This window comes from Corylus avellana, chromosome 4 (genome assembly GCF_965113065.1).
Source record: "Corylus avellana chromosome 4, dhCorAvel1.hap1.2, whole genome shotgun sequence".
Classification (NCBI taxonomy): domain Eukaryota; kingdom Viridiplantae; phylum Streptophyta; class Magnoliopsida; order Fagales; family Betulaceae; genus Corylus; species Corylus avellana.
Window position 1 is genome coordinate 16,123,927 of NC_142493.1, and position 17,948 is coordinate 16,141,874.

Sequence of the window (17,948 nt, forward strand, 5' to 3'; positions counted from 1 at the left end):
CCTTAGGAGTGGGGGCAGATGATGAAGATGCCTCAGTGCTTACTTACTTACCCTTGTCCTAATGCAGATTCTATGGGGCCCCAATTTGCTCATCCTTCTTTTCCTCCACATGATTGTCAACCAGTCTTCCACTTCACTATGTGGTGATGGCTTGAACTTGCTTCAGACGAGAAGTGCTTCCTTCTACCATGTATAGTCCCCTAGGGTGGGTCACCGGTTGACTTGGAAGCTTTCCTTCGTCCCTCCTGTTGAGGGCATTGGCAAGTTGTCCGACTTGAGCTTCTAATTTGGTGCTACTGCCGATTCGGGCTTCTATATTGGCGATGGACTAAGAGTGAGAATTCACTGTCTGAGTCAACTCGCTCACCTTGTCGGTTATCTCACCCACCTTACGAGTTCTCTCGCCCATCTTGCCGGTCAAATCGTTCATCATTTACAACATCCAATCCTCAAAGTTATAATCTGACCGAGGAGGTGGTGTGGCCTGGTATTGTTGCTGTTGGGACCGGTATGTGGAAGGAGGTTGGTAGGGCTGCCTATTGGATTGAGCTTGATTTCTCCATCCCGGGTTGTAGGTATTGGAATATGGATCATTACCCGATTGTGAGAAAGCTGCATTGACATGCTCATTAGAAGTATCAGCATAATTTCCAGCAGTAGGGCAGTCATTTATATGATACATAGGACTAGAACAAAATGAGCATGGTTCAGGTCGTGTGTGCATGTGAGCAAAATTAGGAGCAAGACCAACAACCAATAATTGATCTAATTTCCTAGTGATAGCATCAAGAGCTTGGGTAGCGACATCTAGAGAATGTCCTACTCCAAAAAGAACATTGGCCTTTGGTGCTTTAGGTCCAGGTGCCTTACGTCTAATGGAAGCATGATGAACAGAATTGCTACTCAAATTTTCAAACAAGGCCCATGCTTCATCCTCACTTTTTAACGTAAATGTGCCCCACATGATGCATCTACCATTTGTCTATGAGGCTCGGTCATGCCATCATAGAAGCTTTGCACAAGCTGCTATTTCGGGACAGCGTGGTGTGGGCATGATCTAAGAAGGTCCCTCAGTCTCTCCCAGGTCTCATGGAATTTTTCTCCCTCATATTGGGAGATACTAGTGATAGCTCTCCTAATGTCGTTGGTCTTTCCAATGGGGAAGTACTTCTTCAAAAATTCTTGTTGTAATTCAGCCCAAGAAGCAATGGAGTTTGGTGCTAAGGAATTAAATAAATGTTTGGCTCTTTCCTTGAGGGAGAAAGGGAAGAGACACATCCTTAGAGCATCCTCAGTGAATCCAGTCAATTTAATGGTAGAACAGATTGCTAAGAATTCATTGAGGAATTCATTGGGGAAATCATAGGGATTTTCATTGCTAAGTCCAAGAAAAGATGGTAGACTTTGTATAATGCTAGGCTTAATCACATAGTGGGCTGCCGTAATGTTCAGCAGCCTGAGACATGTGGGGGCAGTGTGTGTGGTAGGGAGATAGTGGTCTCTCAAAGCCACAGGGTCTCCCATCGTCTCAGTGGGACGCTCTCCTAGCAAATTAGAATTCCTTTCTGCCCTAAATTGTTTAAGAGTGCGTTCAATTTCAAGGTCGCAAGTAATTAATGGCAAAGACAAAGAACAGCAACCTAACATAAACTAAAAAGAAAATAAAAATAGAAACAAAATAAAAACAAAATAAGACAAAAAAAATTAAAGCTCACAAACGGCACGAAGGTGTGCTGGAACTTTGGATGCAGACTGCTGCTGATGCGCTCGATCGTAAGGTAGGGTGCACTTGAGCGTACTACCGCAAATGGGTGCGAGCGCAATCTTGGAGGGCTCTAGTGCAGCTGGCTGAATTAGTGCTGGAGTACGTACTTGCGCTCGATCGCAGTCACAGGGAAGGGCTTGGCAGCTACGGACCTGTGCGAGAAAAACTCAACAAAACCAAAATAAAACACAAAATAAAACACAAAAAAAAAAAAAAAGCAGAGAAATAAAAATTAAGCTAAACTTAATCCTTAAAATTTAATAGCTAAACCGTTTAGCAGTCCCCGGCAACGGTGCCAAAAATTGATGTGGTATTTTTGTGTCCAAAAATGTCAATAATAAAAATAACCACTCGCATTAGGACAAATCCTTGTAGGATAGCATAAAGAGAGGGTGTCAAACCTCAAGGATTGTAGAGGTTTTGTTATCAAATTTATGAGAATTAAAATTAACTTAATGTAAAGGGTGATTGATTTGGTTTGTAACTAAAGTGCATGAAATTAAAAGATAATTAAATATAACAGAAAGTATAGGGTATTGACTTCACCTATATCCGCACAACAATTGTTAATCAGATTTAATCTAGAAATTCATTTTATGCATGTTATAAATAAACAAGAAACTACCTTATTAAAGAATAAACATAACCTATTTTCAGTTGGCACAGATCATCCACCTAACCACTAAGATGTAGTACAACCCATCTTCCCTAGGTATAAATTATCAAATTTTTTAACAAGATACATACAATCAATGAATAACTGTAACCCATCTTCGGTTGGCACGGACTGTCTACCTAAATTACACTAAACTAGGGTGTAGTAGAATCCGTCTTCCCTTGGTATGACCTATCAAATCCTATTGACCATATGTCAATTAAACTCATTGTATAACCATCATCCTCATAATCATAGAAAACAAGAATGATTTGAGATCAACAAAAGTAAAATACTTTCTAAGACAAGAGAAGAATTTCACAAATATTGATTTTGAAATTTAAGAACAATTGCATTTAATAATTAAGAACATGATCAAAAGGTAGCAATTCTCACAGTTATACAATCAACATGCATAAACTAAAAATCTACAAATTAAATGCAATCAAACCATTGTGCTTGGATAGGGTTACATCAGCACCCCACGAAGGGGTTTAGCCACTCATAACTCCACTAAGCCTCCAAGAAGATTTTTGTATCTAAAACTAAGCACTCCTTTCTCTTGAAGTTTAAGGCCTATTTATAGGGAGCAAACAAGTCCTGGAAGCCCTAGGAAACCCAGAAAAATCGTAATTCACTCTCCTAGTCAAATTAGGAAGAAATCCTAGTACAAATCGGAATAGGATTCGTCCAGATTTGCGTTCTTTTATTGCGGGTTGATATTGGCATACAAACGTCCGAATTAAGAAAATCTTATTTCACAATGATTTGTAGTAATTTGACTTATCTTTGCAATGCCGCTGGAATCACCTCCATCCGATATTTGAACAGAAAGATATGGTCCAAATACTGAGACGTATGCAAAATCCAAATTTGAATCCAATCCGATTTTGACTCCAATTAGCAAAATTCTGATTTAATCATTTTCTTTATTTGATTAAACTCAACCACATCATATAGATCCTCTATTATGATTGGTTAAACTTAATCATATCTTCTAGGTCTTCTCAAAGTGTGATTTTAAGCCTAAAATCAATGGAATTAATTGCATCTTTGTTTAAAACCTGAAAACAGTAGAACAACACAAAATCAAACAAATAACAATGCTAAGGCATTAACATATGCGAGCTAAGGGGATCGAATGTGCAACATTCGGCGCTTATCACTCATCAACCATCTTTATGGAGTGCATCTCCTTACTAACCTTCGGTAAACTCTTTCACCTTGTATCAATGGGAACTGTTGTATATTGTGGAATGAAGATCAACCAACCAAGAGAAAGGACAGTCGGAAGCTTTCACCACATCCTCTCTTGTAAAACTAACTCTCAAGACACAAAGCTAAAAAGAAAAAAAATTTCAAACTGCTCACAGAAAAATTTCCCAAAAAGTCTGCTTTGAACAGTAACATGAAAAACCTTTTATAGGAAAACCATTTTAGTCTTCGCATCTTAACAAGACTCATTTCTCTTTAAGACATGATGAACAAAACTTCACAGATTCGAGGTCTGAAAATGTCCACGTCTTAACGTGAAAAGAGTGTCGTCATGAAGGAAAGAACAAAATAATTCATCTTCGTCATGAGTCTGTCCTGATTGGACATCTGACGAGATATCAGGGAGCCTCGTCTCAAAGCCCATGGGCCAAACAAAATGCTCAAGTGTGAACCCGGAGTTGTTTGGCCCAAAATTTTACGAGCTTGTGCAACTCTTCGAGGCGATCATGTCGACTGGTGGCACGAAAAGATTCGAGTCGTTCCAACAAGATCGGGGCTACCGAACTTCCAAAAGTTTTTTCATTCATTAGTGAACATAGGCGGGTAAACGAACTCGAATCACTTCGAGGCAACCACCGACATGATCGCCTCAAAGTTTTGCACTGGCTCGTAAGTTTTTGTGTGCCATCCTAACGATCCTTCTAGCATGAAAACAGAGAGACCAACTTCAGTCCCGTTACAAGCCTGTCCTAATGAAGCAGTTGACGAGAAAACATAGACTTCGGCTTCAATTTCGTTACGAGCCCGTCCTATCTATGCGGCTGACGAGAAAGCAGTGAGTTCAACTTCAGTCCCATTGCGAGCACGTCATGACGCCCTTCCTGGCAGAAAACCAAAGAGCACTTCTCCAGGTGCCGTCACAAGCTCATCATGACGTGCTTCCTGATGGGAAATCAAAGAGTCCTTCAAACAGGCATAATCTAACCCCTTTTTCCCATAGTTTTAAAATCATTCTTAATACAAGATATTTTTCATTGAATAATGCCAATCATAAACCTAACAAATTAACAAGTAATTGACTCCATGGTTCGCCTCCCAACCTTATTCCTCTTGGAACAAAACTTAGGGATCTCATCCTCTACGAAAAGAGACTACAGCAAAAGACTTTTTACTAAGGGGCATAGATAGAAATAATTTAAAACCATAATCACAATAACCAAAGTATACATAAAGCATCATAACATAACTAGATCTCCAAATGTATCGGTTAGACTCCGATCATCAAAATAATATACATGTTAGGATAATTGTTTTGAACTACTAAGGCCTACATTTAACTAAGTAAAGCATGAAAACGATCTCCAGCAACTCCATAGGAATGGACCCATCTGGATTCCGAATTGACTTGAGCCAAACAGGGTCCAAGTCTTCAAAAATTATCCGGAGCAAGTCCTTCATCAATTCTAAATGCTTCCTCGAATCCATCCTCAATTAGGCTAGCTAAACTGCATAATTACACATAATGGAAGGGAAAGAATACAAGAGTAAGTATAAAGACTTAGTGAGTAAAAATGCACATGTTGCATATGCCATTTGAATGATGAACTCATTTGTTGATAAATCTATGCAGCATTGTGACATGACAATTATTCATGGATGTAGTATAATTACAATATATGCTGTAATTATGAGAATCAAGTGATAGTTTAAACTGTATGGTCTACCCGAGATACTACCCATTCTCAGCAGGGTTGGCGCTGTCCTGGACGACCGGTAATACAAGGCCGATGCCCCAACCATTGTATGCTATCGTTCATAATACTAGCAGCCCAACCGAATCTAACATCAGGTGGCCCACGCTATTAATGATGTATATCCTATAGTGACCCGCCAATCATGGCTGCGCCGGTCATGAAACAATCATTGAATCTAAAACCAGTAAATAAGGCCAAACTAAACCTAACACAGAGTTTATTTAGGGCTCAGAAAGTAGAATTGAGTTTAGAAGGGCATGAGGGGGTATTTATTGGTTTAGAAAAGCTGGGGGTGCTGCTTTGACAGTTTGCAGTGCAGCGAACGTTCAGTGGTCCGTGGCCAAACATTCGGTGTACTGTATGTACAGTGTTTTAGGGTTGCATGCGTAAATTTGGTCATTACCCAGCAAATCAAAGTTGGGTTAACAAACATTCAGTGAGGTCCCCTGGCGAACGTTCAGTGTACTGTTTAACCAGTGGTTTCTTGGTCTTGGTCCCAAACGTTCGGTGGTTCTTTATGGCGAACGTTTGGTCAGTGCTGAAAAACCCTCAAAACTTCTCCAAATGGCTCCTAATGAACCGAGAACCCTTGCTAATCTTGACTAAGCTAATCATAGCCTAGTAATTACTGGGGGCACTACAATAAGTTTTTCTTATATTTATAATCCAAATCTCTGACGTAGTGATTTATTGGGATTGGCTGCCCATGAGTAGTTTTTCCCCTTGATGTGTTCTTTAGGTTTTCCACTTCGTAAAAAAATTGTTTCTCTTATGATTGTGATGTCTGTGTTGTACTTTATGCCTGCTTAGCTGTGATTATTACCTGCTTTATTGTGATTGGGAATATTACATGATCCATGTGTTCTTTCGAAGGGAATGAGTGAAAATAATTCTGCAAACAACTTAAGGGCTTCACCATAGAAGCATCTTGAGTAGGGGCAGACCAAAGATTTGTAGTGCGGGATGAACTTATATAAATACATAAGTACATAAAAGCATGTAGTCTCTATATGTGTATTTGTGTGTATTTGTGCATTTATGTGAGATAGCCTTCCTGGCGTCAATGGCAACTCTTCCTGTGTGGTCAATGAAACTATGAAAAAAAAAAAAAAGCTAAATTTACATGACGGTTGACTCTATGTGTAGAGTTTAACGAAACTAGAAGGCATTTTTGCTTTTCAATTTCTGGTGGATCTTAAAAGCAAACTGAAGGTAACTAATTAAATGGGAGCATTTTCATTTGTTTAGGCTAAAAGAGGGGCAAAACTAAAAGAAAAATTTTAGATGAGGGAAAAAATGTAATTTTAGGGAGACGGATTTACAAAAAAAATAAATATTTTAAGGGAAACTTTTCATGTGTTTTGAGAAGATTCCTCCAAAGTTCAAAAATTCTCAATTTCACCTCTCAAACTTTTAATTTGATGCTGTTAGGTTTAGTTTGGCCTGATTTAATGATCAAAACATTTGTTTGTATTTTCCCATTATTCCCCAAGTGTCGGGGTGAAGATTGATGTTTGTTAGAGTTCTTTGCCTTCCTCGTTAGATGGGGGCGTCAGAATGGGACTGAAGGAGTGCTCTCTGGTTTCCCGTCAGGACGGGACATGTAACGAGAAGTTTATGTTTCCCCGTCAGAAGTCGCATCAGAACGGGACATGTAATGAAAGGCTACTGGTTCCTCGTCAGGAACCTTGTCAGGACGGGACATGTAACGAGAGGTTACTGTTTCCTTGTCAGGAACCTCGTCAAAACGGGACATGTGACAAGATTAAAGCTGAAGTTACTGTTTTCTCGTTAGAAGATGCATTATGACGGGCTCATGACGGGTATTTAGATCTACTTTTTACTCTTTGCGTCCTAACGAGGATTAACTCCCGTTATGATGGGAATGGCTCAAAATATAGATTTTGACCTTCCCATCAGAACAAAAAAAAAAAAAAAAATTCAGTTTATAAAGACTTGTCTCATTTTCTACAGATCTCTTTGAAACCTCTCTATTTCCATTTATGCTCTTCTGAGTTTGGAGGTTCCCGATGAAGAAAGGGTTGCTATTATCACTCTTAGAAATGATACCCTTCATAGTTGTTTATACCAAGTGGAGTTCCTGAAAAGCTTGAAGCTTTTCACCACTTGGGGTTTTTGATTTTGATTTCAAACCACTCCATACACATCACTCAACCGCAAAGAAGTCTACAGAAGGGTCGGTAAGGAGATGCGCTGCATGAAGCTGGTCACTGATGTGGTATTTTTGTGACCAAAAATATCAATTATAAAAATAATCACTCACAATAGAACGAATCTTTGTAGGATACGGCTATAGAGAGGGTGTGGAACCTCAAGGACTGCAGGGGTTTAATTATCAAAATTTGAAAGATTAAAATTAACTTAATTCAAGGAGAATGATTTGTTTGTGTAAATTCAAAGTGCATGAAAATAAAGAGAGTAAATATATGGGAGAGAGAGAGAGAGAGAGAGTGTGTAGGGTATTGACTTCACCTCTATCCGCACAACAATGGCTAATCATAAATAATCCCAGAAATTTATTCTATGCATGTTATAAATAAACAAGAAACTACCTTATTAAAGAATAAGCATAACCTATTTTCGGTTGGCACGAATCGTTCACCTAACCACTAAGATGCGGTACAACCCATCTTCCCTAGGTATAAATTATCAAATTCTTTAACAATATACATACAATCAATGAATAAGTATAACCCATCTTCGGTTGGCACAGACTGTTTACCTAAATTACACTAAACTAGGGTGTAGTACAATCTGTCTTCTCTAGGCATGGCCTATCAAATCCTATTGATCATATGTCAATTAAACCCATTGTATAACCATCATCCTCATAATCACAGAAAACAAGAATGATTTGATTTCAATAAAAGTAAAATACTTTCTAAGACAAGAGAAGAATTTCACAAATATTGATTTTGGAATTTAAGAACAATTGCATTTAATATGAAGAACAGAAATCAATTGTAGCAATCCTTATAGTTATACAATCAACATACATAAATTGAAAATCTAGAAATTAAATACAATCAAACCATTGTGCTTGGATAGGAATCCATCAACACCCCACGAATGGTTTTAACCGCTCATGATCTTCTAAGCTCCACAAACAATTTACTGAAATTTTAAACTCTAGAAAACGGTGTGTATGTTTACAATGTTTAGAGCCCTATTTATAGGGATTAGGAAAACCCTAAAAACCCTCAGAAAATCGGAGGTCAGTCTCCCAGTCCAATTGGGAGACTGAAAACCAAATCCACGCTGGAAAAGGATTGCTGACGTGAAATACACGCCCGAGTGCGCTCGATCCGACGTTTTGTGTGCTCGAGCGCAGTTCTAAGACAAGAGAAGAATTTCACAAATATTGATTTTGGAATTTAAAAACAATTGCATTTAATATGAAGAACAGAAATCAATTGTAGCAATCCTCATAGTTATACAATCAACATACATAAATTGAAAATCTAGAAATTAAATACAATCAAACCATTGTGCTTGGATAGGGTTACATCAACACCCCACGAAGGGGTTTAGCCGCTCATGATCTTCTAAGCTCCACAGACAATTTACTGAAATTTTAAACTCTAGAAAGCGGTGTGTCTGTTTACAATGTTTAGAGCCCTATTTATAGGGATTAGGAAAACCCTAAAAACCCTCAGAAAATCGGAGGTCAGTCTCCCAGTCCAATTGGGAAACTGAAAACCAAATCCACGCTGGAGAAGGATTGTTGACGTGCAATACACGCCCGAGTGCGCTCGATCCGACGTTTTGTGTGCCCGAGCGCAGTTCTAAGACAAGAGAAGAATTTCACAAATATTGATTTTGGAATTTAAGAACAATTGCATTTAATATGAAGAACAGAAATCAATTGTAGCAATCCTCATAGTTATACAATCAACATACATAAATTGAAAATCTAGAAATTAAATACAATCAAACCATTGTGCTTGGATAGGGTTCCATCAACACCCCACGAATGGTTTTAACCGCTCATGATCTTCTAAGCTCCACAGACAATTTACTGAAATTTTAAACTCTAGAAAGCGGTGTGTCTGTTTACAATGTTTAGAGCCCTATTTATAGGGATTAGGAAAACCCTAAAAACCCTCAGAAAATCGGAGGACAGTCTCCCAGTCCAATTGGGAGACTGAAAACCAAATCCACGCTGGAAAAGGATTGCTGACGTGAAATACACGCCCGAGTGCGCTCGATCCGACGTTTTGTGTGCTCGAGCGCAGTTCTAAGACAAGAGAAGAATTTCACAAATATTGATTTTGGAATTTAAGAACAATTGCATTTAATATGAAGAACAGAAATCAATTGTAGCAATCCTCATAGTTATACAATCAACATACATAAATTGAAAATCTAGAAATTAAATACAATCAAACCATTGTGCTTGGATAGGGTTCCATCAACACCCCACGAATGGTTTTAGCCGCTCATGATCTTCTAAGCTCCACAGACAATTTACTGAAATTTTAAACTCTAGAAAGCGGTGTGTCTGTTTACAATGTTTAGAGCCCTATTTATAGGGATTAGGAAAACCCTAAAAACCCTCAGAAAATCGGAGGTCAGTCTCCCAGTCCAATTGGGAGACTAAAAATCAAATCCATGCTGGAAAAGGATTGCTATCATGCAATACACGCCCAAGTGAGCTCGATCCGACGTTTTGTGCGCTCGAGCGCAGTTCTAAGACAAGAGAAGAATTTCACAAATATTGATTTTGAAATTTAAGAACAATTGCATTTAATATGAAGAGCAGAAATCAATTGTAGCAATCCTAATAGTTATACAATCAACATGCATAAATTGAAAATCTAGAAATTAAATACAATCAAACCATTGTGCTTGGATAGGGACCATAGGGTTACATCAACACCCCACGAAGAGGTTTAGCCGCTCATGATCTTCTAAGCTCCACAGACAATTTACTAAAATTTTAAACTCTAGAAAGCGGTGTGTCTGTTTACAATGTTTAGAGCCCTATTTATAGGGATTAGGAAAACCCTAAAAATCCTAGAAAACCGGAGGTCAGTCTCCCAGTGCAATTGGGAGACTGAAAACCAAATCCACACTGGAAAAGGATTGCTGCCGTGCAATACACGCCCGAGCGCGCTCAAACCGACGTTTTGTGCGCTCGAGCGCACTGGCTGTCATGTGCACGAGCGTAGGCATGCGCTCAATCCCTGGCCGCAGACGCTCGAGCGCAGGTGCGCTCGAGCTCAGGAGTAGCTGCGCTCGATCCTAGATTTAGAATGCCCAGCTTTTGCCCTTTTTAAACCCAATTTTCAATGGTTTGTCAAATAAGACCTGAAACACAAAAACAAAGCAAAATCAAACAAATAACAATGCTAAGGAATTAACATATGTAAATTAAGGGGCTTGAATGTGCAACATTCAGCGCTTATCAGTTACGATGGAGACAAGCTGGGAAGCTTGTTGTTCTTAATAATTCTAGAGGTCCTCCAGGGAGTGAGTATCATCTAGTCTGTAACTCTGAATCTTCATATAGTGATTTCCTGGTTTGGCTGCCCCGGAGTGGTTTTTCCCTTGAGGTGCTCAAAGGGTTTTGCACTTTGTCAACAAAATCTTGTGTTATGGTTTTGTTAATGTTCTTTATTTTTGTGTTGGTTTATTTTTAAGAATAGCTTTTTATTTTCCTTATATAAACTGCTTATGAGTTTGTTTTGGTTATATAGATCGCTGATGCGTTTCATTTGGGGGTAAAACACAATCCTCATTGTTCTTTCAGATGCAATCTACCCCCTTCAATTAGGACTTGGCATTAAATCCTAACGGAGGCTATGAAAAATACCAAAATACCCTCCAATTTTTCGTTTTCTAAAAAAAGAATTGGGTAAATTTGAAATTTTACAAAAGTTTGATGGGTATAAAAGTCATTTTATCATTTTTACCATTTGTTTTAATGCATGAGAGGGGAGATTGCATTAAATTAGAAGTTCGAGGGATGAAATTGAGAGTTTTTGAACTTTGGGAGAGTCTTCTCAAAACTCGTAAAAGTTCAAGGGTTCTTTGTGAAGTTTTTCTAATATTTTAAGAAGATTTTCAAAATGTTTGGGAGGACATTCGCCTCCCATCCCTATACCTACTTCCTCCTCTGGTCTCAACGAAAGGGTCACCACAGCTTGCATAATTACTTAAGTGTCACTAAATGTCAGACTCGGTCGAGCAACTAAAGGATGACTCACTATTATATTTTGCCCGTTCACCGTGAGGTTGTACTTAAGTCCGACGAGACCTGTAAACCCTACCATGAAGGGGTTAACTACACAAATATGCCATGTTGAGAGAGTTAGGACCATGAATGTACTTGCTAATTATTCATGCATACATATCAATGTGATTTTCTGCATTCCAAGTGATGCATGATTTTCTAACTATAAATGTTCCTCAAATGATTTTTTGCTTAACAGCCACATTTGAACATAATTTTTGTCAAAGCTTATAGATCAAAATAATCATGGTGCATATTTATAAATGTGCATTTTTCCATAACTGTCATTAAAATGGGCTCACAACATGGACTGTCTATTGATGGCAATTTTACTTACTAAGTTTGTAGACTTATATACATTTTTTTCCTTCTGTAAAACATTATTTTTATATAGAGTAATGGGGCAGATGGTGCAGGCCTAGAGGTGGATTTAGCTGTCATTGGAAGATTAATCTTGCAAGTGTTGTATATCAATGGTGCTTAGAGCTCTGGCTACGTAATTCTAATGTTCTTGTACAAAAGAAAACAAAAGTGTAGATATTTTGTAACCTAGGTTTACTTTCTGCCGGAATTTATCTGATAGTCTTACAGAGGAGTTAGAGGGAACTCTCCATATATATATAATTTTGGAACATTACATTTTATATCCAGAACAACACACCATTAGTATGGCACAAGTGTAATTTGAATATTAGCATCCGTAATAGTTCCCCTTTGTCTTATTGTTTTATTACTTAGTATTTTGGCATATGTTGTTTTTAACTGAATTTCATACTTTTGCAAATACCTTGTCTTATTGTTTAATTTTGTAAAGTTTGTGTAGGGATTAATTTGCAATATACAATCCACCGATGTCTAATCTTCTTTTCCTATATAGTTACACGCCTGAGTAATCTTTAATTAATTCGTACTACAGATAAAAAATTAAAAATTAAAAATCAAAAGCAATTACTTTATACTAATTAAAGCAAGTCAATGATACCCTTTTTTCCTACTTTGCTTTTGTAGTGTGGTATGGCATGTGAAAAGGCCATCATTCAAGTGTTTTACAATTTCATTTAGCATCCACTTTTATAACTACGGTGAAGGCTTTCAAGAGCTTCTTGGCCTAGGAGAACTGAGTCTTTTGAGTCAGTGAAAACAATTTTTTACTTTCACTAACGGTCAACTCTACCAAGCAAGGAAATAAAAATCCTTCACATTTGAAAAATCAGTTGGTTGGAAACCCTTCTCCATATCGATAGGATATGTAAAAGCGAAAGAAAACAAGCACGAGTGGCCTTGTTAGATGTGTTGGCGAGGGAAGACTCTAATGCCTAAATCAGTATTAGGTCAGAGAAGGAGTGGACTAGAAAATTCACCAACAATGTTAGAATAAGAAGAAAGCGTACCTTTTGATTTAGTCATTCCCTTCTCTTTTATGAAGTGTGTTTTCCTGCGCCTAGGTGGTTAGGAAGAGAGTCTACGGAATAACCGAATTGATTCCATACCATCTATTCTATTGAGAGAGCATTCATTTAGGGTGGGCTTCACCCGATTAACCTTGGACCCTAGCTGGGCAGCGCCCATCACTTGGTAAGTTGCTCTTGGGTACACCAACATTGAAGGCTGGTATGATAATGCTTTTAGGGTTACTTTTTGCATTTTAGTAAAAAATTAAGTATTACCAAACAATTCAAAACTATTTTCACAATTATATCACATTAAAATCTTTTTAAAAAAAAGTAAAAAAGACCCAAAAAAGCAATGTCAAAAGAAATACGAATCTTTCTTCCCTCATGGCTATTGTTTTAGGATAAACATTAATCCTACACAAATCCTTTGCCAACAGACCATTAAAGTTTTAAACTTACGTATATATATATATATCAACGTTCAAACAGAGGGAAAGCACCTTAGCCAAACAAAAGTTTGCACGCCAAGGGAATAAAATTTCATCATTTGGAAGGTCCACCTTGCTTTTAATTTGCTAGCGAGGATTTCAAGAGAGAGAGAAAGAGGATTCTTGAGGCAAAAGGGGATGTAGTTTTGGGATCATCATCAATTATTTCATTTGGATTCGAATTAGCAAAATCCCCATTAGTGGGAAGTGACATAAAGTCGGTCCCTTGGCGTGCTGTGGACGACAATTTGGTCTTACCCTTATACTTATTTCTAACCCTTTTGCATCAAAAGTCACTTCATTTAGTCCTTTTTTTGAGTCATGGGAAAAACTTTTTATCCCTTCTACTATTACAAAACCCACATTTGATTACCCTTCGATCAATCAAGATATTAAAAAAATCCTTTGTTGAAACTTGGAAGCAGTTAATTTGGATTGGGCTGCGAATAAAATATGAATTTCATAGTCAACATACTCATACCGCACTCACGTGTTCAACTTATATCATTACTATTATTATTTTGTAATTATTCCTAACATGTTATAAAGAAAGACTTTTCTTTTTGCTGAATACTTTCTGTCGTTTATTTCCTTCAGTTTTTTCGGTATATTTCAATTTAGCTCTTCAAAGCACACCTTACTCTAGGATTAAAAAATAGTCGAAATCTTGAGGGTTATAAATAACTTGAGATACCTCTATCATCTAATTTATATACTAAAAGCTACTTCCCCTGTCTTGTAATAAATGGACATTTCTAAATGACATGCATTTCCAAATGTGTTTAGTACTACATATGCTTATGTGTCACTAGATTCAGTGCAATGTAGGATTGAGAAATGTTATACATCCATCTTTTATCTATTTTTTGTCCATATTTTTTATAAACCCACTATTGAATCTTTAGAACCTACATGTAAATTTTGAGGACGAAATTTTTATACGGAGAGAGGGATAAAATGCCCAAGAAAATTAGTTAGAAGTTTATCAAGTTTAAGTGAATCTTATCAAGTTAAACAAGTTAAAAGCCCTAGTAGAAAATACTGTAGAAACCAATCTATATTGCCTCGTTAGCAATGGTCCAAACACACTGCGACGAGGTAACGCAGAGAGTCTCATCTGCTATCCCATCCAAACTCATTGCAGACGAGGTATCACAAAGTTTCATTTGCAATCTAGTCCGAACGCACTTCAGATGGGGTGTCAAAGTGGTTGTCACAAAGCGCATCGTCTGCAACCTCGTCCAAACTAGTTGTAGCCGAGTTCACTCATCTCGTTTGAACAAGGGTCCCTTTGTTCGGACGAGCTGCACTAATATAAATACCCAACACGCAAGAGAAAATCATTTCTCTCACTTTTTCTTCTTCTTCTCCGAAATTTCTCTCTTTACACTCTTACGGTTTGTACCCAAACCTTAGGTATTCACTTGTAGAGACTTCTAAAGCTAAATCTAATCCCAGGAATGCATTTCTTGGCATTAGATCAACGTTTTCACCGATTGGTTTAAGGCAAACCCAAAAATCCTAAGTTTTCTTGATTTGTGTTAGATTTTTGGGGGGCAAAAGTTGAATACCGAGGATGTGACGGGAGCAAAGTTGAACTCCCTGGTTTCTCGTCAAGAAGCTCGTCATAATGGGACAAGTGACAAGAGCAAAATTGAAGCCTCTGTTTTCTCGTCAAGAAGCTCGTCAAAACAGGACGAGTGACGAGAGCAAAATTGAAGCCTCTATTTTCTCGTCAGGAACCCTATCAGGACGGATATGTAATGGGACCAAAGTTGGACTCCTTGGTTTCCCGTCAGTTGGTGTGTTAAAACGGGACATGTGACGAAGATGAGACATTTGTTCTTCCCATCATAACGGAACTGCTTTCTTGTTAAGACGTGAAATTTTCACATCTCTGAATCTGTTCTTTCCGTCATAATGGGAAAGTGTCCCGTTAGGACGTGGTAAAGAAAATATTTCTCCTATAAATAGTTTTCTTGTCAATGTTCACTGCAGACTTTGGGAATTTATTTTGTTGAGCTCTCTCTTCATTAAATTCTCTTTTTCTCCACCAGCACTGGGTCCTGGTGGTATTGATATTCAAGAGGGGACGTGATATAACTTGAAGCTGCCCTTTCTCTTGTTTGGCGTCTCAGCCTTTGGCGTGTTTCCTTACTCACTTTATGATGATAAAGATGATGTCTTTGAATGGTGTTTGTTGAAGAAATTCTACCGAAAGGGTCGGTAAAGGAAATCATTGTTTGAAGATGGTCACAATGGACACAAGCTGAGAGGTTTGTCGTTCTTACTGAGTTTAGAGGAGCTCAAGGGTGTGGGTATCGTCTATTCTGTAACTGTGAACCTTCTTTTAATGGTTTCCTGGGTTTGGCTGCCCTAAAGTGGTTTTTACCTCGAGATGCTCAAGGGTTTTCCACTTCGTAAACAAATCTTGTGTTGTAGTTGTGTTTGATTTATACTTCAGTTGTGCATTTTTTTTTTTTTTTTTTTTTTTTGATAATATGGCTTAGTATTTTCTGTTGAATATTTGATTGCAAGAGGTAGAACACAATCCTTATAAACTTTCAACATTGATGATGTTTTGTGATGATGATGATTTGTTTTATAAGGGATTTTACTAAATGTTATAGTATGCATATGTAACAAGAGATGTAACCACTCATATGGATATTGTTACGAATGATTTTGCATGTGATGCTTTGTGAGATTTTATATGAATCATTTTATAATAGATGTATCACTATGCATAAGTGGCGGGAGATGTAACCGAGCATATATATAATGTTACAATTAGATAGCACGTGATGATTTTGAATATATGTTTTATTGCCTCGATATGCAGAGCATCTCCAACAGCAATAGTTATTTTACCTAGTGAAAAAAGTACAATTATTTACTTTAGCTATTGTTTTTTCACTACACACTCCAACAGATTCTCTATTTCATTCTTTACTTGCTTTAAAATATTATTTCTCATTCTTTTTTTATTATATTATTGCCAACACTTAATTAAAGGGAAAAACAAACATATATATAGAAATCATTCATAAAAACAAAAATAAACACATATGAGGAACATTCATTTCACATACAGGTACTAATTCTTAAAATTAGTAACATAAATAAGTTTTTTCATCCAAATGCAATTCATTTGTTTCCGTCCGTGTGTTTCCAAGCAAAAAAAAAAAAAATTGCATTAAATTTTTTCATCCAACTGCAATTGATTTGTTTTCATTAGTATGTTTCCATGAAATAAATTTTTTCTGCATTCAATTTTTTCATCCAACTGTGTGAAGAAATTTTGTGAGCGAGTGATAAATTTTGTGTTTGAGAGAGAGACGTACCAGATGTGAAGAGGTGTTCAGAAGAAATAAAAGATGTTGGGTGAAAAGAGGTGAAATAAAGAAACAATAAACAAAAGAAAAATAAACAATATTTTATTCATCTAGTGTGCTACAATGAATAGCTCCAAATTGCTATTCACTGTAGCAATGTAGCTATTCTACCTAATGGCAAGCTATTCTGTTGGAGCTAAAAAAAGAGCAATAATAGCTAAATATAACTAATATTGGTCTTTTAGCTATGCTGCTGGATATGCTCTTAGCTTGTGTTCACCAAAACTAGTAAATGCACGCCTCTAGGTATATCTAAGCTATATAATATGTTGGAACAAGTAGCTCATATTATACTACTGGCCCATTTGGTGTAATTAGTTTATGTGGGCCTAGGGACAAATAAGTTGTGAGGGGTATTTTGGGGTTTTTCAAAATACTTACAATTAGGGTTTTCCTATAAATATGTTAAGTTCTAACCCTAAATCATTGAATAGTAAAATATAGCCACACTCTCTCCTGTGGACGTAGGCACATTGCCGAATCATGTAAATCTGTGTCTCGACTCTCTCTTGATCTCTCTTTTCGATTTCATATTATTTATCATTGTTGTGCACGATAACAACAATTGGTATCAAAGCCTAATTATACGATGACTGGGATTGGCACATCTTCTATAAAATTCGACGTGATGAAGTTCGATGGATCGGTAATTTCGGGTTATGGCAAAGATGTGTCAAAGATTTGTTAGTGCAACAAGGGATGGTGAAGGCATTATATGAGACGAAACCAGAAAGGATGGTGGACATAGATTGGAAGGAACTTGAGGCTAAGGCGGTGGCTACTATTTTTTGGCTTTGTCTGGGATATGACGTGATGTATCATGTCATGAACGAAGAATCTCCGGCGGCAGTTTGGTTGAAACTGGAAAGTCAGTATATGTCAAAGTTGTTAACGAACAAACTCTACCTAAAGCAGCGGTTGTACGGCTTGAAGATGACGGACGACTTGGATTTGAGCCAACACATCAATGTGTTCAATCAGGTAATCGGCGATTTGAAGAGGGTTGATGTGAAGTTCGAAGACGTA

At 37.4% G+C, this 17,948-nt stretch overlaps 1 protein-coding gene across 1 annotated transcript; it reads right to left on the reverse strand.

Annotated features, from left to right (window-relative positions):
• Positions 1 to 1,026: 1,026 nt before the first annotated feature.
• On the reverse strand, positions 1,027 to 1,524 carry LOC148586368 (uncharacterized). Its single transcript, XM_088515591.1, has one exon. The coding sequence runs from the start codon at positions 1,522 to 1,524 to the stop codon at positions 1,027 to 1,029; it is 498 nt and encodes a 165-aa protein (XP_088371717.1).
• Between the last annotated feature and the right edge of the window lie 16,424 nt (positions 1,525 to 17,948).

Excerpts from the sequence above, each read along its gene's own strand:
- LOC148586368 (XM_088515591.1), bottom strand. The coding sequence starts at position 1,524 with ATGGGAGACCCTGTGGCTTTGAGAGACCACTATCTCCCTACCACACAC.